Source organism: Nipponia nippon, unplaced genomic scaffold, assembly GCF_047370975.1.
Source record: "Nipponia nippon isolate SJK-2023a ecotype South Korea unplaced genomic scaffold, ASM4737097v1 scaffold_5, whole genome shotgun sequence".
Lineage (NCBI taxonomy): Eukaryota > Metazoa > Chordata > Aves > Pelecaniformes > Threskiornithidae > Nipponia > Nipponia nippon.
In genome coordinates this window covers 1693195-1713906 of record NW_028262369.1, presented here as the reverse complement: position 1 = coordinate 1713906, position 20712 = coordinate 1693195, and the positions used below count along the sequence as shown (strand labels likewise).

The 20712-nt window shown below is 57.5% G+C and overlaps 3 protein-coding genes across 9 annotated transcripts; 2 read left to right on the top strand and 1 right to left on the bottom strand.

Moving 5' to 3' along the window:
* Positions 1-26: 26 nt before the first annotated feature.
* Positions 27-9523, bottom strand: EME2 (essential meiotic structure-specific endonuclease subunit 2). 4 transcript variants are annotated; one of them, XM_087734813.1, is made up of 8 exons: positions 9226-9523; positions 6292-6428; positions 5449-5541; positions 4615-4739; positions 3613-3706; positions 2761-2876; positions 2132-2321; positions 27-364 (listed from the first exon to the last, which is right to left on the bottom strand). In XM_087734813.1, the coding sequence occupies exons 1-8, from the start codon at positions 9521-9523 to the stop codon at positions 194-196; spliced, it is 1224 nt and encodes a 407-aa protein (XP_087590939.1). In that variant the 3' UTR covers positions 27-193. The 4 variants fall into 4 exon arrangements, with proteins under 4 accessions (XP_087590939.1, XP_087590940.1, XP_087590942.1 ...); XM_087734814.1 differs by lacking the exon at positions 9226-9523 and adding an exon at positions 7710-9025; XM_087734815.1 differs by lacking the exon at positions 27-364 and adding an exon at positions 1335-1876.
* NME3 (NME/NM23 nucleoside diphosphate kinase 3) lies at positions 9522-14029 on the top strand. 3 transcript variants are annotated; one of them, XM_087734826.1, is made up of 6 exons: positions 9522-9768; positions 10417-10547; positions 11044-11145; positions 11473-11585; positions 12506-12619; positions 12887-14029. In XM_087734826.1, exons 1-6 carry the CDS (start codon positions 9522-9524, stop codon positions 12903-12905), a joined length of 726 nt encoding a protein of 241 aa, XP_087590952.1. In that variant the 3' UTR covers positions 12906-14029. The 3 variants fall into 3 exon arrangements, with proteins under 3 accessions (XP_087590952.1, XP_087590954.1, XP_087590953.1); XM_087734828.1 differs by having other exon boundaries at positions 12506-12642; XM_087734827.1 differs by having other exon boundaries at positions 12506-14029.
* Positions 12906-20565, top strand: LOC148051984 (ubinuclein-1-like). 2 transcript variants are annotated; one of them, XR_015699343.1, is made up of 8 exons: positions 12906-13028; positions 15205-15596; positions 16432-16518; positions 16719-16814; positions 17098-17229; positions 17894-17997; positions 19751-20357; positions 20439-20540. XR_015699343.1 is itself a non-coding variant. In XM_087734817.1 (7 exons), exons 2-7 carry the CDS (start codon positions 15357-15359, stop codon positions 20235-20237), a joined length of 1146 nt encoding a protein of 381 aa, XP_087590943.1. In that variant the 5' UTR covers positions 12906-13028; positions 15205-15356; the 3' UTR covers positions 20238-20565. The 2 variants fall into 2 exon arrangements, 1 of the variants encoding a protein (XP_087590943.1); XM_087734817.1 differs by having other exon boundaries at positions 19751-20565.
* The last annotated feature ends 147 nt before the right edge of the window (positions 20566-20712 follow it).

Below are 20712 nucleotides of genomic sequence, written 5' to 3'. Positions count from 1 at the left end.
AAAGGAGAGCCAAGAGGCTGCAGAAAGCATCTGTAACAAGACATTTATTGATGTGCAGGTCTCTGTTCTGGAAGAGAATCAGCTGCTTCCCCTGGCCGGGCTCCCAGCAGCGCTGCCGAGCCAGCAGCAGCTCAGCCACCGCCGCGTCTTGGCAGATAAAACGAGGAGGCGAGCGACGCGGCCCACGGTCCCTCTACGCGCTCAGGTCCAGGACGAGGTCGGGGTCGGGGGATACCATGAAGAGGTAGATGCGGCGGGATAAGTCCGGCCCGACGCGGCGGTCTTTCCCGCTGATGTCCGATTTCACTGGGATGTCACTCAGCAGAAGGAGTTTTTCATCTTCTGTGCTGCATTCTTCGTAGGCCTTGGAGCACACAAGAGAAGGAAGCCGTTAGCAGAGACGCTCTGTGAGAAGACTCCGATCTCCCCTGCGAGGCTCAATCCCATCGTTACAGTGAGGATCCACGAGCCTTCCTCCAGGATCGGGATAAAACCCAGCAGAAACAAGATCTATCACTTGCAAACAGACCTCACGTGCACTCAGAGTTGGGTGTTGCCCCTCCAGCGTACAAGGAGAGAGCTGTGAAGCCACTTCTTCCGAAGAGGCTGTGCCAGGGACAGAGGTCAAAGCTCCAGGGGAAGAAAAAGGAGAGGATCTGACTACGTGACACGCTTTTGAAAAAGTTCTGTCACGTTTCCTGATCTAATGGAAAGAGTTTATGTGATTAATGCTCACAAAAACAAGCACTTGCTGATAAAAATGTGTCTTCATAAATTGGCTAAGCTGCTGTCAGAGGGTCAGACAGCATCCTGGTCTAATCCTGCTCCCCCAGCGCCTCGCTGAGCCAGTCTAGCTCAGGAACCTGCAGAAAGCTAAGGGGGAGGGCGAATTTAGGGAGCTAAAGCAGCTCCTTGAAGGGTCAGACAGCAGGAGGGCAAGGAAAGCCGCCTGAACATGAGCCAGCGGTGTGCCCAGGTGGCCAAGAGGGCCAGTGGCATCCTGGCTTGTATCAGGAATGGTGTGGCCAGCAGGAGCAGGGAGGTGATGGTGCCCCTGCGCTGGGCACTGGTGAGGCCGCCCCTCGAATGCTGTGCTCAGCGCTGGGCCCCTCACCCCAAGGCGGCCATGGAGGGGCTGGAGCGTGGCCAGAGCAGGGCAGCGAGGCTGGGGCAGGGGCTGGAGCCCAAGGCTGGGGAGGAGCAGCTGGGGGAGCTGGGGGGGCTCAGCCTGGAGAAGAGGAGGCTGAGGGGAGCCCTCATCGCTCTCTGCAACGGCCTGAAAGGAGGCTGGAGCCGGGGGGGTCGGTCTCTTCTCCCCAGGAACAAGCGATGGGACGAGAGGGAACGGCCTCAAGCTGCGCCAGGGCAGGTTTGGGTTGGGTATTGGGAAAAACTTCTTCCCCCAAAGGGCTGCCAGGCCCTGGCCCAGGCTGCCCAGGGCAGGAGCTGAGTCCCCATCCCTGGGGGGATTTAAAAGCCGGGGAGATGTGGTGCTGAGGGACATGGGTTAGTGGTGGCCTTGGCAGTGCTGGGTTAACGGTTGGACTCGATGATCTTAAAGGTCTTTTCCAACCTTAGCGATTCTGTGATTCTATGAAAGGCTGGGGTATGCCGCTGGTGACAGCAAGCAGTAAGAGAGCTCGGGTGTCCTGTGGAGGTCTGCAGGGCTGACGCACGTTTTCTGCTTGAGGGTGTTGTGGAGCTGTCAGGCTGTGCCGAGACATCGCCCATTTCAAACACCACCAAGGGAAGCTGACGGGCAGAGGGTGTTGGCCGAGGGCAGTGGGATGCATCCAACAGAGCCTCAGCTGCGCTGGCTGGGGTGGGCAACCAAATGCATCACCAAGCAAAACTGCCAAGATGCTTTGAGCGGGTCCTGTGAGGGGAGAGCAAGGCAGGGAGAGGCCTGGAAGGGCTAACAGGAGGGGTAAGTGGCTACTGCTGACACAAAGCTATGGTTCAAGGCAAACGCCCATCTGGAGACAAGCCTTGCCATTCTGGAGAGCCAGTTTCGCGCTCGGGACTTGTTTGCTGCATCACCAAAGACCTTTAGGCAAGGAAGCACGTGGCGCCCTTCCCTGCCGGCATCCTCCAAGCTTTTAACAGGACTCGGAGGGGTTTGGGGGCTTACCTGTAACAGGAGGCTTGGGGAGGGATACGCTTCCGCTATAGCTGCTGCTGTTGCAGGGCTGACTCTGTTAAACTGCTGGATCTGTCTCTTCCACACCTGCCGGAGTCCTGTGCCGTCCTTCTGCACTCGCACCCCGCTGGCCCAGGCCCCGGCGGCACAAAAAGGCAACTCTTGTGACTCCAGCTGCCTCCTGCAGAAGGACAGACTGCTGAGAGCCAGGCCTGGGTTAGAGTTAGCGCGGGCACTGAGCACAGGCCTGCAGCCCCCAGACACTGCAGCCTTCCCCTAGCATTAAGCAGGGGGCTTCTTTCTGCCCAGGACTAATATTTTTTCCCCCCTCATAATTTTCTTTCCTTCCTTGGAAAGCTCCAAACACCTTGGTGGAAAGGTTTCCCTAAGGCTGTCGTTTTCCCTCCTTTCCTAGTGCCGAATCACCTCTGCATTCACCATGAGAACAGAGGATTTTCATCGGCACAGAGACTGAAAAGGATCTTGAGACACATCTAGTCTGGGCCTGTACGCTGACGGCATCGAGGACAGGCTGGCGGCCACAGATAAATGTTCCTGTAGCTTCCACTGAGGTTTCCAAAGCTCTGGGCTTGGGACGTGACCGAGCCCACACGACTCACTTGTACGGGCGTTTCGCTATTGCCTTCGTCAGCGCAGAGACGTGCTGGCCGAATTCCTGCCACGTGTCTAGGAACAGGACGTCGATGTTACCCCACAGCTGCAGCACCACCAGCGCCTGGAGGAGAAGCGACAGAGGTGAAACCTGTACCACGACGACCAACGGGACAGAGCCAGGACAGCCCCAGGCCCTCACCCTCCTCCCCCTCAGCCGGTAACACTGGTGTCAGCCCTGGCCACCAGCGAGAGCAGCAAGGAAAACACGTGGGTAGGATGCGTCCCTCGGCAGGATGAGGCTGGGCTGGGAGGGGAGGGAGGCCGGGCTGCCTGCATTAGCTCTGTTTACACGGCGCCACAGTAAAGCCCGCTCATCCTTCTTAGCTCCCAGTAAGCCAGTGAGTCATAACCCGCTTTGGGGCACACTCAGGCAGGGCAGGAATTTAGTTCAAGGGATATCAAGCAAGGGTTTAGATCGTATTTGACCTAGTTTGTGACTGCTGCGGCATCACAAGGAGCGTTCCTGCTCTGCTGCGGGACACGGGCTCTGCCTGAGTGAGAACCAGGAGCTCCTTTCACCGCTAACTGGGCAGCTCTTGGTGGGCTGGGGAGGGGAGGCTGGATCAGCTCTGAACCGGGGTCTTAAGAACAAGAGGCTCCAAACCGTGCCTGGAAGCCTGCAGTCCCTCTGCAGTCCCCTTGCCAGCCAGGGTGAAGGAGGGTGCACGCAGATGCAACCTGATCCAAGCCAGCCGCCACCTCCTCTGGGAAAGCATTCCCTGCATGCCAGCGGGAGCCTTTTCCCCACAGCTCAACTCCAAGTAACACAAAACGTCAAGGACTGTAAGAAGTTTTACCTCCAGTATCTCCTCCTGAGTCAGAGCCAGCTCTGGGCCAGGCTGGGAGCTGGGACTCTGCTTTGCCTGCTGCCTGCCCTGCTCCCGCTGACACCTACAAGCGAGACACAGGGCTCACGCGCGAGCTCTCCACATTCACACCTCAGGGCTGCCGTCCGATGGAGAGGAAAGGGCCCGGCTTAACCCACCCACGCCTGCCACCTCCCAGTCTGACCTGAAGCTGAAGACCAAGGCGGCGAGTTTGCTCCAGGCCACCTGCTCCCCTGCGAGGGAGAGGAGGGGAGACCCGAAACCAGGGTGAGAGCCACTCCGTTCCTCTGGTGGCAGAACTCAACATGCCACAGCTGATTTGTTTTATACATAACACTCTCAGTAAAATTTATCCTCGCAGGCTTAAGTGAGAAAGAGCCCAGGAGGTGGCGAGACAAGAGCTCTCCCTGGGAAATACTCCAGAGAGGACAGGACAGACCGAGCTGCTGTAGCTGCATCTGTGCAGGGAACTCTGGAAGCGACCACACCATCACCGCAGAGGAGATTCCTCTGCCGTGCATGTACACGGAGAGGGAGGACCCGGGCACCGGGAGCAGCACACGAGTGAGAGGTTCAGGGGACAAGAAAAGGGCTCCAGGCATTGAACATCTCTCGCTCCTTCGTGAGTGGCACACAGTGCTGGGAACAGCAGGGCAATTCAGTGAGAGCAGTTCCCTCAGCTCCGCCGTCTCCCTGCGGCCCTCCGCCTGCGGTACGGAGAGAAGCCTTCCCTGTGAACCCCTTCTGGCTACCAGATCCGCAGAGGCTGCTGCAAACGCGTGCGCAAAGTACGCCCTCAGGACTGCAAAACCCAAGTCCTGGCCCCCGGGAGCAGGGACTTTGCGATTCACAGCCACCACGCTGGCACCAAGCGGCAGCAGCTCAGCCCCGAATGCGTCCCCCCTGCGGATGCGCTGATCTCCACCCTCTGCGAGCTTCCCCGGCACTGCCGCTCGCTTCCCCGGCACGTACCGCCTGTAGGCATCCAGCCCGACGACGGCCAGGCTGTAGGTTTTGCTGGAGGAGCCCTCCAGACCGGCCAGAGGCAACACTTGGTTCAGGTCAGGCTGACTCGCTGACGGGGCGGTGACAAAACTCTGAAGCAAGACAAATGACAGCCAAGTCTGTAGCAGCCTTCCTCTCCGAAACGCCCCTCCCCGTCTCCGGCAGGACAGCGGGGCCCTCCAAGGTGCATCTCATCGGCGGGAACGGGCAGGAGCCAGCCTCAGACCACAGCCGAGAGCGTCGCCTTTGGGCACGCACCACGTGCCGCATCTCCCAGTGTCCCGCTGCTTCTGCTGGCTCACCTTTTTCCCTGCAGCGTTAGCACTGATCTCCTCCCAGACACTGCCTATTCTAGCCTGTCATTCCCTAGTCTCGGACAGGGCTGGATGGATTGGGAACTTCTCAGGGCAGGAGCACAGGCTGCCTAGACAGGTATAAATACAATGTTGTAGGACTGCACACAAATGAGAACTAACACAAATCTCTCTGCCTCGAAATGCAAGTGTTTCTGAGGGCTGTGTGCTCTCAGCATTTCTTTCAAGCAAATCTTTTCTGGACTCCGTGAGAGTGGAAAAGCTGAATGCAAGGAAAGGCAAGTCCAGTCTCAGCTCCCCAGCAGCTTCTCCCGGGGTTAAAGGCAAGTGCCTGCATGCCGTCCCTGAAGGCCTCCTGCTGTACTCAGATCGGGCTTCTCCCACAAGTGCTCTCCTTTCAAACCTTCTGAAGGAACCCTCCCTCCCCTCTCCTGTTCGCTCTGCTGTAGAGCACTTTGTGCAGGTCTGGCTCAGAGAGCTGTATCACCTGGGTGAGGGAGAAGAGGCGCTTAAGAAAATCTTCGGGCTCTACCAACACCAGCACCTCTTTCTCCTCTTCAGTCTTCACCACGGGGCCATCCTAAAGAAAATGAAATCATTTCCAACACAAGCAGGGGTCCAGCATGGAAGCAGACAGCAAGGCTCCGCCTGCGCAGGGCCCACACTAAGAGGCACCGACACTCGCAAGGCTCCGTCAGTACCGGGCCGGTGAAAGACCACGGCTGAACTGAAAGGTAAAAACCCTCCCCAACCAGCAGATCGCCGAAGGTGCAAAAACAGCCTGGCGAGGGAGGCAGTGACGACTGCAGAAGTTGCTAACTGAGGTGAAAGGACACAAAATGGCTTTGTCTGCACTGCGCACGCTGTTAGATGCCATGTTATCTGCACCTACGTTATCTGTAGTCTGTTACATGACCACAGTATCTGCAATGTTTTATTCAGCAACAGCAAAAATAGAGTTCTGCCTCCGCCTGAAATTCCTGTGGTGGGGGTAAGCACGAGAACAGCCTACCTCAGCCTCCACTGCCACGCGGATACCGTTTGACACAGAACCTTCCGAAACCAAACTGAAACGGGAACCGGATTTGGTACCAGCAGGTACCTGCCCTTTCAGGTTCCCAGGGAGCGGGGTTCAAGACGCCAGACGTTTTAAAAGACATTGGCTTTGGAATAATCTGCGGGAAAATCACACCCAGCTCCCTTCCCAAGCTAACTGGTCACCAGTAATCAGCGTTTCTGAGGCTCCAATGCCCAGCCTGGAGAGGCAAGTCAAAGCTTTCTCCTCATCCGTTGCCAGGTGATGTGTACAGAGAAGATGAGAAGGACTCACTGGAGTGGACAGGGTGCTTGGCGTGTTTCTCCTCCAGGTTACGCTGCAGGGAATTGCCTGAGGCTCAAAAGAATATTTACAGTCCAAGGAACTTAAAACCTCCACCCAAGCGTCTGAGCCAGGATCTTTGAGGAGACCTGTGGAGGAGGACAGAACAATCCTGACGTGAGAAAAAGAGGTGTTTCATCAGCTTTAATCAACAACAACAAAAACGCAAGTGGAAAACGAGGAATTCTGCACGCATGGGAAGCCTGGCTTCCTACAACGTGTGCGCTTGCTGGCTGGATTGCTAACTGAGTTATTGACTTCATCATTGACCACCTCTGCGGGCACCTATAGAATTGTCCTTCTTCACTCCAGCCAAGTACCTGGACAGTGACAGGCAATTTGACCCTAAAAATCAGCTCGCACATTCTAGGTTACTAAAGGCGAACTTTCAAAGCCGGCTCTTCTGTTCCCCCAAGAAGAAATTTTATTAAACCTGTAGAAATGTTATTATTTTTGAAATCTCTCTCTCTCTGTGAAAGGAGACTGAAATTAGCCCACAGGCTGAACAGTTCGCAACTAGGAAGCGGGGTTTCACCACCCATGCGCAGCCCCGACACACCTCCCTCGGCGCTCCCTTCAGCCCCGCTCCCCTCGCTCCTGTGCGCGCCGCCACCCCAGCAGCCAGGCTGGACACACGCGGCGTCCCCGGGGAGCCCACGGAGAACCTGCTCTTCATGACTGGCTCTGCAAGGACTGTCAGTCGTAGCCAACGTGAGTCAACACCAGCCATCAGGCACCTTCCTTACAGCTCTCCGTACCCTCACCAAACCAAGTCTTTGGATTGTTTTCTTTGACAGATGCCTGCTCTAGAATGAATTTATTTGAGATCTTTCAATAAAATAGCGCAGCTATTTCTAAGAATGCAAGGGGAGGATTAACAACATGCTGCTTGTCTGCGTTAAAAATCCCAGTGCCTTGTTTGATGAGGGAGTTTTGCCATCGAGGCTGCCCGGCCCAGCCCCAAGCTGCTCCCCGGGGCAGGAGGGACTTCAGGGTGCAGGGCTGGGTGCTGCAGGCAGAGGACAGGCAGAGCGCTCCTCCGTGCTGCCTGCGCTCCCTCTGCCGGCACCCGGGAAGAGGAGGAGAAAAGCCTCTGGCTGGTGCGGAGAGGAGGGTTGGGAAGGCAGGAGCGGGGTTGAGACCAGGCAGGAATGGGGCAGAAGAGATGAGCAAGGACTAAACCGATTAGCACCGGGGCAGAGGGGAAAGCCAGGGACAGAGAGAAACCCGGAGGACTCGCTGGGTGCCGATACAATCGCCACAGTGGAGTTTTTAAAGTGAGAATCCCACGGTATTTTCTCTGGCGGGCTGTGCGTTTCACCGGCCAGCCTGCCTCACCAGGCTGACCCCGCTCCAACAGGATCGCTCACCTGGAGAAAGGCCACGAAAATACACTTCTGCAACCTCCACCACCTCCCGAGCGCCGGCTGTACCCATGACTTCACAACACCTTCCACAGCGGAACAGATGACAGTATTTATCCCACAAAGACTTTCCTACTAGCAGAACAATAAGCACAACAACAGGCCTGTGTCGGAGCAAACAGGGACAATCTTCCTCGGGCAAAGCCATGCTATGAGCCCCCAAAAGACAACCTCTAGGTGCAAACGTGGTGATAAGTTACTCAAAACCATGTCGGATAAAGCAGCTGCATCCCTGCCATCCAGAGGACCAAGAGAACCTGCCCAAGACCTGCACGGAGGAGAGCGAGCAGACCAACAAGTCTCTAACCAGAACATTTAAGGATACAAAACACGTATCCTTAAAAAACATGTTTAGTTAAACAAATCTTGCTGCTAGCAATTAGCAGTGGAGTGAACGCTTACCATAAGGATAATGTAATTAGCAAGAAGTAGTGCATGACAGATGCTAACAAACAGAGCAACTCGAGATATAAAGCTTACGGCCCTAATTACATGTGCACGGTGATGAGCTGCAGCTTGGATTCGAGCCGCTGGGGACCGGGACGCAGTGTAACGCTTGTCACACCGGCCGCTCTGCCCTCGACAGGGAAACCCACCCAGCGACCCCGGCTGCCCGGGCAAGCTGCAGGGCGAGGAACAGGCCGGCAGCCCCGCTCCCACCGGGACAGGGGATTACAAACAGGCTCCAGGCAGTCAGACGTCTCAGAGGATCAGCAGTGGCGCTTGCGAGTGCCGGGAAAGAGCCAGGATCCCAGGGACACGCTGGTGGCCGGCGCCACAGAATAAGCCACCGCATTTTCTGCCAACGAAGCTCCATGTCGTGACCTACGGGGTCCTGGTGCCCTGAACGTCCTCCCTGACCAGGCAGAGCCACTCTGGAAGCAGACCCAGCCCTCTGCGAGGCACCTAGAGAACGTCTTTCAGGCGCTGGTATTCCCAGAAGCTCATCTTGGAGCTGTCCCAAGAAGGGAGTTGCAGGTAGCAGGTAACATCGCCCAGCCTGAGCAGGCGGTCGGTTGCAGCTCTTCTTATCTCTTCATAATGACCCTTGAGGACGGGAGCAAATGAACAGCCAGGAGCTCGCCACCCCAGAACTAGGTCAGAAACAGACGCTCTATAAAGACGAGCTCCGGGAGCCCTCTGGGGCTGAAGCGCTGCCCTTCTGCTTCTGCAACAAGGCCCCGACGAGTTAAGAGCTCATTTTCCAGAGGCGAACCCGGAGCTGGAGGGCTCAGTCCTCTCTCCGTGATGCTCAGGAACCAGGTGGGGACCCCAGCAGCTGCCCGCTGCCATCTAACCGCAGCTAGTCGGCAGTCACGACAGCAACGACAGAGATAAGGAAGCCAAAAGAGCCTAACAAACACGCGGGGGCGGTGTGGGCCCCGGGCTCAGAGGGGACAGCCGGGAGGTCCCGGCCCCCCCCGCCCCGGCGGGCTCGGCCTCCCCGGCCCCCGGCGCCCACCTGGGTCGGCGCACACCTCCATCAGCTGCAGGCACCGCTCCGGCCGCAGGAGCCGCCAGGCCGCCGCCGCCTCCCGCCGCCGCCGCTTCTCCAGCTCCCGTTCCCGCCTGCGGGCTGCGGCCTCCCCGGGGTTCCTCCGCCTCCTCGGCCGGACTGCCGGGCCCGCCGCGGGAGGGGAGCCGGCCGCCGCAGCGGGGCCGCGGGGCTCGGGCTCGCTCTCGGGCTCCGACTCGGAGACCTCCCAGGCCGGGGCTCGCCGGGCCGCCGGCCCCGAGCCGCGCCGCTCGCTCCCGGCCATGGCCGAGCACCGGCGGCCGGGAGGCGCCGGGCCCCGCCCGTTGCCGTGGGAACGGCGGCAGCGCGCCACCCTCTATCGGCCCCGCCGCTCCTCGGCCCCGCCACGATCGTTCCGCTGGGGGGCGGGTGACGGGGCGGCCCCGGGGAGCCGAGAGCGCGGGGCGGGGCGCGGACGCGGCCCCTTTAAGAGCGGCGCCGCCATGATCTGCCTGGTGCTGGGCCTCTTCGCCGGCCTCTTCCAGAGCGGTGCGGGCCGGGGCCCCGCTCCCCTTGGACCCCCGCGGCTGAGGGCCCGGGAGCCCCCCTGCCCCTTGGACCCCCGGGACCGAGGGCCCCGCTCCCCTTGCCCCCCAACCGGGGCTGAGGGCCTGGCACCCCCCTGCCCCTTGTGTCCCCCCCGGGACCGAGGGCCCAGGACCCTGCTCCCCTTGTCCCCACCCTGGGCTGAGGACCTGGGACCCCCCTGCCCCTTGTCCCCTCACGGCTGAGGGCCCGTGACCCCCTTCCCCCTCCCCCCCCGGGAATGAGGGCCTGGGCTAGGACCCCCTTGTCCCTCCCTGGGGCTGAGGGCATGGGACCCCCCTGCCCCTTGTCCCCCTCAGGGCTGGGACCCCTTGTGTCCCCCCAGGGCTGAGGGCCCAGGCCTGGCTCCCTTATCCCCGCTTGGGGCTGAGGATCCAGGCTGGGCCCCCCCTGCCCCTTGTCCCCCTTGGGGCTGAGGGCCTGGGCCCAGGACCCCCTTTTCCCCCCTGCAGCTGAGGGCATGGAACCCCCTTGTGCCCCCCGGGGCTGAGGGCCTGGGCCAGGACCCCCCTGCCCCTTGTGACCCCTGGGGCTGAGGGCCAGGGTTGGTCTCTCCTTCCCCACCCTCACACCTCTGCCCTCTCCTTGCAGCCTTCAGCGGGGTGAACGAACGCACCTTCGTGGCCATCAAACCGGATGGGGTCCAGCGGCACCTGGTCGGGGAGATCATCCGGCGGTTTGAGAGGAAGGGCCTGCAGCTGGTGGGGCTGAAGCTCCTGCAGGTGAGCGGCCTGGCCGGTACGGCCGCTGGTGGGGTGGGGGATCCACCCGGTACCCAGGGGCTCAGGCTGGAGCAAGGCCCGTGCGGCCCCGCAGGCCCCGGCTCGGCTGGTGGCTGCCGGGGGGTTTCGGCTTGCTGTTGTCGTTCGGGCACCAGATCCTTGCAGCTCAGGGGGGTGTTGGCACCCCGGTGCCTAAACCGCTCCTGGAGGAGCGATTCCCGCTGTGGGGAGCGTGCCTGCCCTTCGCCACATCCGTGCTGCGGGGCTCTCATACGTGGCTGGATGAAGCTGGTGTTGCTCCTCTGACCTAGAAACTTTTCCCCTCCCTGTGTCGGGCTTCAGCAAAGTCAAGGCATTTCGCTCCTAGAAGTTCACGTCTGTGCAGGAGTTTAGTTGTAACGTGCACTATCCAGCTTTAACTCCATCTCTCGGGTGCGGACCTTGCCCAAATCCCCCCTGCTCAGAGCAGACTAAACTTTGTCCTCTTTGTGCTCAGGCCTCGGAGGAGCTGCTGAAAGAGCACTACATCGCCCTCCGTGACCGTCCCTTCTACAGCCGGCTGGTGAAGTACATGAGCTCTGGGCCCGTGGTGGCCATGGTGAGTGCTGGCCAGGTTCTCCCTGAACCAAGGAGTAAGCGCAAAGTACAAGCGGCCTTGGCTTGTGGCACGATGGATGGCAACAAGGTGGCCTCTCTCTTCAGAGGGCCTCTTGAAGCCGTACTGAACTGCAGGGGCGTTTTCTGCGGGACATTAAATCCACAGGCAGTTCTGATTATTTTTCCAAAATCAACTTTTGAAGACTATTTACAGAGAGACCCCTTCCTGTCTCTCACCCGGGTGGGTCAGGTGGGGAATTTGGAGGACAAGGCGATAGGATCTGCTGGGGGAGTTGTGGAAGCTGATTCTTGTTTTGTTGTCACGTAGGTCTGGCAGGGCCTGGACGTGGTCAAGACAGTTCGCACAATGATTGGGGAGACTAACCCGGCCGAATCCAGGCCTGGCACTATCCGAGGAGACTTCTGCGTCGAAGTCAGCAAGTGAGAGCTTTGGCTTTTTGTTCCCTCGGTATTTCAGGGCATCCAGGCCAGGCCTTCCTGCGCAAGGCCTGCCCGAGCCATGCGAGCCTGCATCCGCAGAGCACAGCTTCTCCCCTCTGTGCTCGGATCGGAGCTGTCTCCTGCTAGCAGCTTGCTGAGCAGCCCTGGGAGGAGGCGCTGACCTCCGCCTCCGGGGCTTGGCTTTGTGCCTTTCCTGCCTCCTGAGGCCTCTTCTGTTGAAAGCAGGTGGGGTTTGCTTGTCTCTTGCTCCAGGGAATCAGGACTGTCAGGCTGTGAAGAGGAAGGGAGGAGCCCTCTCAGCCCTTTCCTGGGGGAGCAGGGCACCTGGAGAGCTGCTCTAGCTCCACTGGGCACCTGGCTCTGTAACAAAAGCCAAGCGGGAGCTCTACATGCGGTAGGGCTCTTCACTGGTGAAGATTCACCGGCTGCGACCTCGGCTGGCTGCAGCCTGGCTTGTGGCAGACACTGCTTTTATCGAACCCTCCTGGATTAGGTTTCTGTTCCGTGGTGTCTGGTACCAAACCTGCTTCGTAGGACCTGCTTTGACAGAAGGAATGGGGGAAACCTGGAGGCAAAACTTGAATTACTGACATAAAACCAAGGCAAACCCCAGATCAACAGCCACTTGCAGCTCCTCCTGTAGCAAAGAAATGGTTCCTCATCATGGGAGGAAGGAGTGACAGCTCCTGCGCGTTCGTGACCTGAGCCATGGTCAGCGTAACCACGAACAGCCCCTGAGCTGGAAGGAGGAGGGCTGTAAGGCGGGAAAGAACATTGTAGGATGTGACTGACTCAATTGGTTTCATTAAATTGGTCAGGGTGAAATTTTCCAAACTGTACCTTCCCTCTCCTGCATTTCTTTGCTTAGTCCTGGCTGATCCCTTTCTTCTTCCCCACAGGAATGTGATCCACGGCAGCGACTCGGTTGAGAGTGCCCGGCAGGAGATCTCCCTCTGGTTCCGCCCGGAGGAGCTGACTTGCTGGGAAGACACGGCCGAGCACTGGATCTACGCGTAAGAAGAGCAGCCCGAGGGAAGTACGTCTTCCCGACTGGGCACGGGGCGTTTCCATCCACTTCATCGCAGCTGCTTGGGCTGGCTGTGGATCCTGCTGTGGTGGCGCGTGCTGCGGGGGTTTCTGTTCTGCGTGTGGGTGGAGGGGTCCTGGGAGCTGGTCCGCATGTGTAACTCTGCGGTTCAGCTCCCTGCAAGAGTAGCTATTTCTTTTTTTATTCTCTCTCTTATAGTAAGTAGTTGATATTGTTGCTCTGTTTGCTGCAGCATCTTAAATCCCAAATAGCTCAAGGTGATTTATTGAAGTGAAAACCGGGCTCCGTGCCCGTTCCTGTGTGTTCTCAGACCTGCCTGGCACAGGAGAACGTGTGCTCCTCGCCGCTGGGAGAGGTGCTCTGGTCACTGCAAGGTGATGTGATTGATATCATCTACCTGCATTTCTATAAGGTTCTTCACCAAAGGCTTTTAAAGAATTTGGCTGCTATGGGATAAGGGGGAAAGTTCCCTCCTGGCGTAAGAGCTTGTTCCAAGACAAGGAATGAAGGACAGGACAAACGGCTCGCTCTCCCTTGGTGGGAGCTCTGTGTGCCAGGGCTGGCGCAACTTCACCCGCCTTCAGACGTGATGAGCGAGTCTGTGGAAGGACAATTCACCAAATGCTGTTAAACGCACAGTTTCTCTGGCTCCGGTTCCTGGCTGCGGGTACTGGGAGCGGGGGAGTGGCTTTGCCAGGTCTGCTCTGGTTCTCTCCGGGCCTCTGCTGCTGGCTGCACGGCCCCTGGCCTGACCCAGCACGGTCGGTCTCGTGCTGTGCCTCCGTGGCGACTGATGCACGCTAGCGAAGCAGCAGCGCTGTGCCAACCACAGGAATAAAGCGGGAGAGCGAGGTGGGGAAGGACGTGTAGGAAGGAGGAGGACAACCATTTAGTCCTCTCTTGTGCGCGGTGCAGGCTGTGGAGCCCTGGCACTGAGCTCTGGGAGATCCTGAGATCTTCCTTGTCTGATAGTGGAGCTTCCCTGCTGGGAGGGTTTCTGGAACAGTTGGACAACACCTTGAACCTGCTGTGAGCTCTCCCTGGAGCACCAAACTCCTCTGAGCTGTGTTGTGTTGCGCTGAGCATAAGGACAAGGCCAGCGGTGTTGCACCCTGAGGTGGAGGCTCAGATGTTTTGCCCGTTGCCCTAAAAGCGGGTCTCTCTCTTGCTCCCTGGCTTCGTGGCTGCTGGGGAATGAGCACGGTTTGCTCCAGACTGGCCCCGAGGGTGGCAGGGCTGAGGTGGGAAGCACCGTCAGCGACTCGGGAACGAGCGCTGAGGGGAGGGAGGGTCTCCCTGCTACATCACAGAGTCTGTTTGTTCCGGTAACTCGTCCATTTGCTTTTTTTATAATAAACTCTGCTGTCCCATCGTCTCTCCCGCTGGTTATTTTCGACAGGGCGGGGGTGGGGGCCGACGCCTGGGGGGATGAGGGCAAGCGCCGCCGCCATTTTCTCCCTCCCTTCCTGCCGCCGCACGCGGGCTGCCGCAGGTGCGAGGGCGGTGCTCGCGGCGGCGATTGGTCGGCCCATTGTCACGCGGGCGCTGGGCGTGGCTTCGGGGCGAAGTCAGGCGGCGGCGGCGGCGGTGAGTGCGGGCGGCCCGGCGCTCCCCGCTCGGCACCGGGCCCGGCTCCCCTCAGCCCCAGGGCTTCCCTTCCCCTCAGCGTGGCCCGCCTCGGTGTCTCCTCAGCCCCAGGACCCCCCCTTCCCCTCAGGCCCAGGGCTCCCCTCAGCCCCAGGGCTCCCCTCAGCGCGGCCGGCCTCGGTGTCTCCTCAGCCCCAGGGCTTCCCTTCCCCTCAGCATGGCTGGCCTCGGTGTCTTCTCAGCCCCCAGGGCCCCCCTTCCCCTCAGCGCGGCCTGCCTCCGTCTCTCCTTAGTGCCTGGGTCCCCCCTCAGCCCCCTGCGGGTGCCGGGGATGGGGTCCTCCTCCCCGGACATGGGGCTGTCCGAGCCTCTGTGCAGTGGGAGCCGGTGTTTCTGCCCAGGGCTCCTGGGGCGAGACCGGTGGGGTTGTTTGGGTTCCTTGGCAGCTGTGTTTCCACCAGCTGTTGGACACGGAGCGGTGTGGTGTTAAGAGTACCTGAAGGGGGGTTGTAGCGAGGTGGGGGTCGGTCTCTTCTCCCCAGTAACAAGTGACAGGATGAGAGGGAACGGCCTCAAGCTGCGCCAGGGGAGGTTTAGGTTAGACATTAGGAAAAACTTCTTCACCGAGAGGGTGGTCAAGCATTGGAACAGGCTGCCCAGGGCAGGGGCTGAGTCCCCATCCCTGGAGGGATTTAAAAGAAGGGCAGACGTGGTGCTGAGGGACATGGTTTAGTGGTGGGCTTGGCAGTGCTGGGTTAACGGTTGGACTCGATGATTTTAAAGGGCTTTTCCAACCTAAACGATTCCATGATTCTAAGATAGAGGCGTGGGGGTGGGCAGAGGTGACAGCATGGGGGGCTGCCAAGGTTGGAGGGGATTCTGGTTCAAGGACTGACTGCTTGCTTTGTTTCTTTTTGTCTTTCTGTCTCTCTCTCTTTCTGTCTTTCTCTTTCATGATTGCAGCAAACGCTAGCAGCACAGGCATTTGCCATTTCCGAACAAAACTTCAAAGTCAAACGACTTCTTCCACTTCCAACGTCTTCAGCGTTCCTTAACCGGCCGGTGAAACCTACGTCTGTGCAGCTGGGGCAGACTGGTGAGACTTGGCCACAGCCATGATGGAGCCCCGCAGGGTTTCGTTCACCACTCTCCAGAGTCTGCCTAGCAGCAGCTTCCTGAAGATTTCCGGGAAAGACGGTGGAGAGCAGCCCCAGGACTCTGAACCGGCTTCAAAAACTGTTCGAATCACAGTTGCTCTCTTTGAGCCGGATGACAAGCGTTGTCCAGAATTTTTCTACCCAGATCTTCTGGAGAGTTGTCAGGCGAAAGCAAAGGGCAGTTCTTCAGAAGACGAGGTAAGTGGCCTGTGGAGAACTGACGTCCTATCTGAAGATTTCAAAGGCTTTTTCAGTATTGCTGCTTTAATCCTGTTTTAAGCGTGGCTTGTGCGTTGGCTGTGAGGTGCTGAGAGGTGGAAGGAGGGTGGTCAGGCATCCCACAGGCGGGAGAACTGGTATCCAGGCAGGGGTTCTTGTTGTCAGGCCACACTGTTGCACTCCGTTGCCTTTGCTGGAATTTGATGTCATAAAGGTGATGTGTTGGTGGCGGAGTGGGACGTAATGCTCGTTTAGCTTGGAATTGCTTGATGGAAAGTGATTTTTTTGGTACCTGGCTTGCTTCTGCGATCTGTGGCTGTAGCTTTTTGGGGGCCCTGCTCTACTGCACGTGAATATTTCCACGGCAGTCCGTGGCGCCTCTTCCTGCGCGGTGAGCGTGGTGCTCCCAGGCGCTGCCTGACCGTTCTGTTTGCCTGCTGAAAGCCGTTTCTCAGGATACGGCGGCACGCAGACTTGGGGAGCATCTGCACTTTGTCTTCTGGGTGTTTTTCTATGAAAAGAAAGTTGATTGGGTTCTACTCGTTTTTACTGTTGCTCTTCAGAACTGTTTAGCAGTCAGTTGGCGGTTCGTGCTGGGGTTTTTTTGTTTTGAGAGTCGGGAGAAGCAGAGACAGGTACAGGAGGACCTGAGAGAGCACCCAAACCCCAGAGACACTCTCAGAATACTGTGCCAAAGGTCGATTTGCCTGAGCTTCTGCCTGGATGTGCTGGTCGTGATGGGTTCAATGCACGGGGTTTTGGTGGCCTCATGACAGCACGGATTCTGATGGTTTTATCTCTTTTCTTTCTACAGAAGAAAGATGCTGCTGATCCCTTTAATGATGACGAAAAGGAAAGGCATAAAGTGGAGGCTCTTGCTAGGAAGTTTGAAGAAAAATATGTATGTTTTTCTTCTTTCTATTATGGTATCCCTCAGAATGGGCAATGCTGTTCAGCTCTCAAGCAGTTAACGCTGGTTTGGTTCTGCTGTTGCTATAGCAATAAAGATCTCGTTCTCCCAATGTCAGTGCCCTGTATCGGGCCGTCCCCGTGGTAGTTGGAAAAGGAAGACGAAGACGCTGTCAATCTTTTGTTGTTTAGGGTGGCAAGAGGCGGAGAAAGGACCGTATTCAGGACTTGATTGATATGGGGTATGGCTACGACGAATCCGACTCCTTCATCGACAACTCTGAAGCCGTGAGTAGTGGGGCGGGAGTGAGGGTGGTCGGGGGCGGCTGCCGGGGGGCTGAGGTGGCCCCTGGGAGAAGGCGGCCGGGGCGCGAGGCAGGAGCGCGCCAGGGCTGGGGAAGGAGAGCGCCCGGGGCGAGCGCGTGGCAGGAGGTGGCTGGTCAGCAGGCGTGTCCGCAGCCCCGGCTCTTCCTGGGGGAGCACAAGTCCCGCTCCGTTCTCCAGGCAGCTCAGCTACAGAATGAAGTGACAAAGCTTACGGTACCAAGAGATTGTTCTCTCTTATTTCCAGTACGATGAGCTTGTTCCGGCTTCTCTTACTACGAAGTATGGGGGGTTTTACATCAACTCAGGAATCCTGGAATTTCAGCAAGCGTCTGAATCTGAAGATGACTGTGTTAAAGAGGAGAAGAAGTGTCCCAAGGTCAGCAAGCCAGCTTTCTCGATTATTTCCTCTGTTAGAGCTCGGTGGGTTTGCTGCATGAAAAGTGTGTTGATATTCAAAGTAGGGAGAGATTTGTGAAGTGGGGTGGTCAGAATAGGGATGAGCACTTCAAATCCCATTCCGTCCCCCTATTTGATAGTAAAATGAAGGAAGTCTGGCACGGATGAGACTCCTGGTGGGGTTGCCTGATTCCTAGAGTAGAGGTGACAGTAGCCACTTGTCACCCTGAAAAGTCGCTTAGCATTAGAGGGATGCCAAGATACGTTTGAGGGTTCTTCTCTTTCTCATCTGAGGTGTGCTGGAGGCTCTGCTGGGAAACCAGTGCTCCGCTTCGGTGGCAATGTCTGTTGGAGACAGCCCCGTTTTCATAATGCCGAAGTGAGGCGGGTGAAAGGGGAAAGAGCAGGAGCGCTCGGCATCCCTTCCCCTTTATCGGTAGAATCGTCTCCGGTGTAAAAGCTGTGAAACGTTGAGGACGGTGTGTGCCAGAACCGTGGTGGTACCTGTGTGGGGCTGGGGTTCATGCGTCCGGTGGGGAAGGAGCTGTTTGCAGATTCGTGGGAGAGGGCCCAAAGTGGCTCTGGGGGTGCAGGTAGCGTTGCAGGAGTCGCTTTGGTTGTGACTTGGTTTTAACCCTCTCCAGAAGAGGAAGTTGAAAGATGGAGGTGAAAAAATGAAGAAGAAGAAGAAAGATGATTCTTACGACAAGGAAAAGAAATCCAAAAAGTCCAAGTTTCCAAAAGCTGGGTAAGGAGGGGGAGGGAGCGCTTGCGGCTGGACACCTTGCTTCAGGGTTACAGGTGGCATTTGTTAGGCTGCAGGAGAGCCTGTAGCAGCGGGGGGCGGCTTGCGCGCGTGCTGCAGAAACACCAGCAGGTAAAGCCCCGTTGCTTCCAGAGTGGGAGAAAAAAGGCAGCTGATGATGAGGGAGGGAGCACAGCCCCGCAGCAGGGCTGTCCGAGCAAAGGGGGCACAGCTGGCTGCGGCGCTGGTGTTTCTCGGAGCTCTGTTGAGGGAGGCACTAAGGGTGGGAACAGGTACTGGGGAGCCTGAAGAGAAGGAAAAGGAATTTGCTGTCTTGGTGTTAATAGGCAAAAAGCGTCAAGGTGCTGTCACTCTCAGTCTTTACTGCTTCAGTTCCTCTGCACGAGTTGTTTGTGCATGTCCAGATCTTCCTTGCTGGAGTAATGCACAGGGCTAAATAAGAGCATAACACGATGGAGACGGTTTAAGCTCCATCACCTCTCCACAGCGAGGAAGGACTTGTACATCAACATAAGTCTTGCGCGGTGGCAGCCCTGTCCCCGGTGTGAGTGGCTGCACAGGCGATGAACCTGTTGAATGAGTCTTTCTGCTTCCCCTCAGCTTCAGGTTGCAGAGCTGCAAAGAGCTTTACCTTCGGATCCTTAGAGCAGGGGGCTGTGGATGGAGAGAGGGTTGCTCTGTGGAGGGCAGCTACGCTCCCAGTCTTTACAATGGAAGCCATGGCTCAAATCGATTGTGAAGTCGAGTCGAGAGGCAGAGAAGTGTGCAGAACGGCAGTGTTGTGTAGCCTCAAGACTCGCTGGCTTACAAGAGATGGGTGACATTTCCTCTGCTCCAGTAGAATCTGCTTTAGGGCAGGTCTGTTAAACGTCATCCAACTTTCCATCGTTCCCCAGCTATTGTTTCATGGGGAACAGTTGTTAAATCTGACGTAGGAGTCGTGGGACAAATGCATTCAGAAAGCAGAGAAACTTACAGAAAAGGAACTGAAACGTAAAATGTAAAGTTGGGTAAGCGAACACCTGATAGATAAGTTACTAAAAAAAGAGAGACATAACTGAATGAAAATGCCTTGTGTCGTTTAGGGCATCTGGTACCGGTGAAGTGTCAGGACTTCAGTCTTATCCTTAACTCGCAGGTATGACTTAGGATGATAGAATCATAGAATATCTCGAGTTGGAAGGGACCCCTAAGGATCATCGAGTCCAACTCACTGCTCCTCACAGGACAGCCTCACACTAAAGCCTATGACTAAGGGCATCGTCCAGACGCTCCCTGAACTCTGCTGGGCTTGGTGCTGTGAGCGCTTCCCTGGGGAGCCTGTGCCAGGGACTGACTGCCCTCTCGGTGAAGAACCTGTTCCTAATGTCCGATCTGAACTTCCCCTGATGCAGCTTCACTCCATGTCCTCGTGTCCTGTCGCTCGTCACCAGAGAGGAGATCAGCAGCTCCCCCTCCGCTGCCCCCCGTGAGGAAGGTGTAGACAGTGATGAGGTCACCCCTCAGCGATGAGGTCACCCCTCAGCATTCTTTTCTCCAAGCTGAACAAGCAGCAGGAGCTTAAGACCTTAAGAGGCAATAGAATATTTTTCCTGGTGTAATTGGTTATGGGGCTAAGACTTCCCAGGAGATTGGTGCGCGTGGCTGAAGTGAACTGGGATGAAGGTAGCCTCGTCTCTTCCCTCAGTCTTGCATTCACTTCAGTTCCCTTTCCTCCTCCCTACTTTGTTTACAGCTTCACAGCGTTAAATGCAAGTAAGGAGAAGAAGAAGAAGAAGTACTCGGGCGCTCTTAGTGTCAAGGAGATGCTGAAGAAGTTCCAGAAGGAGAAGGATGCTCAGAAGAAAAGAGACGAAGAGCAGAAAGCGGCGACTCCTTCACCGGCAGAACCGCCGGCCCTGAGGGAGGCGGAGGCGATGCCTGACCCTTTGCTCTCGCTCTTCGGCCACGCCAGCGATAACGACCTGCTTCAGGCAGCGACGGCTATGGACTCGTTAAGTGACCTCGACCTGGAGCGGCTCCTCAGTGAATCCCCAGCAGGCAGTCCCTTTCCTGACATGGAGGATGGGAGCGATCCTATTGGGATGGGCTTGGAACAGGATTTCAAGCAACCGCCATCCCTCCCGGAAGGCCTGCCAGCCCCCTGCACTTCAGCTGCCAGGAAGAAATGCAGAATAAATGAGAGTGCTGACATCCTTTTCTTCCTTTTCCAGATACTCTGAGACTCGATTAAAAGGCCTAGCTTGGGATAAAGGGCTTGTGTCTGTTGATTCTAAAATCTAAAGAACCGTCACGTAGTTTGGCTTGTCCTTTGTCCCTCTCTGCCTGCTCCAGCTCCCCAGGTTGCATCAGAGTTGCGTTTCTGTTGCTTAGAGAGCCCCTGCCAGATCCCTGGTCAACGTTGTGTTTGTCTTCTTCTTCAGCATCGAGCTGCAGACCCGGGAGCTGAACAGCCAGATCCGGTCAGGGGTGTACGCCCACCTGGCTGCCTTCTTCCCGTGCAGTAAGGACACTCTGGTCAAGCGTGCCCGTAAGCTTTATCTCTACGAGCAGGTGAGTGAATCGGGCAGCACAGCCCTGTCTCGCGCGTGTGTTACCCCGGACCTGCAGCGCACGGTTGTCGTCACTCTAACGCGGTGGTGTTCTCCATGGAGCGCGGTTCAGGTGCTGCAGACGGTGGTGCGGGTTCGGGACTGG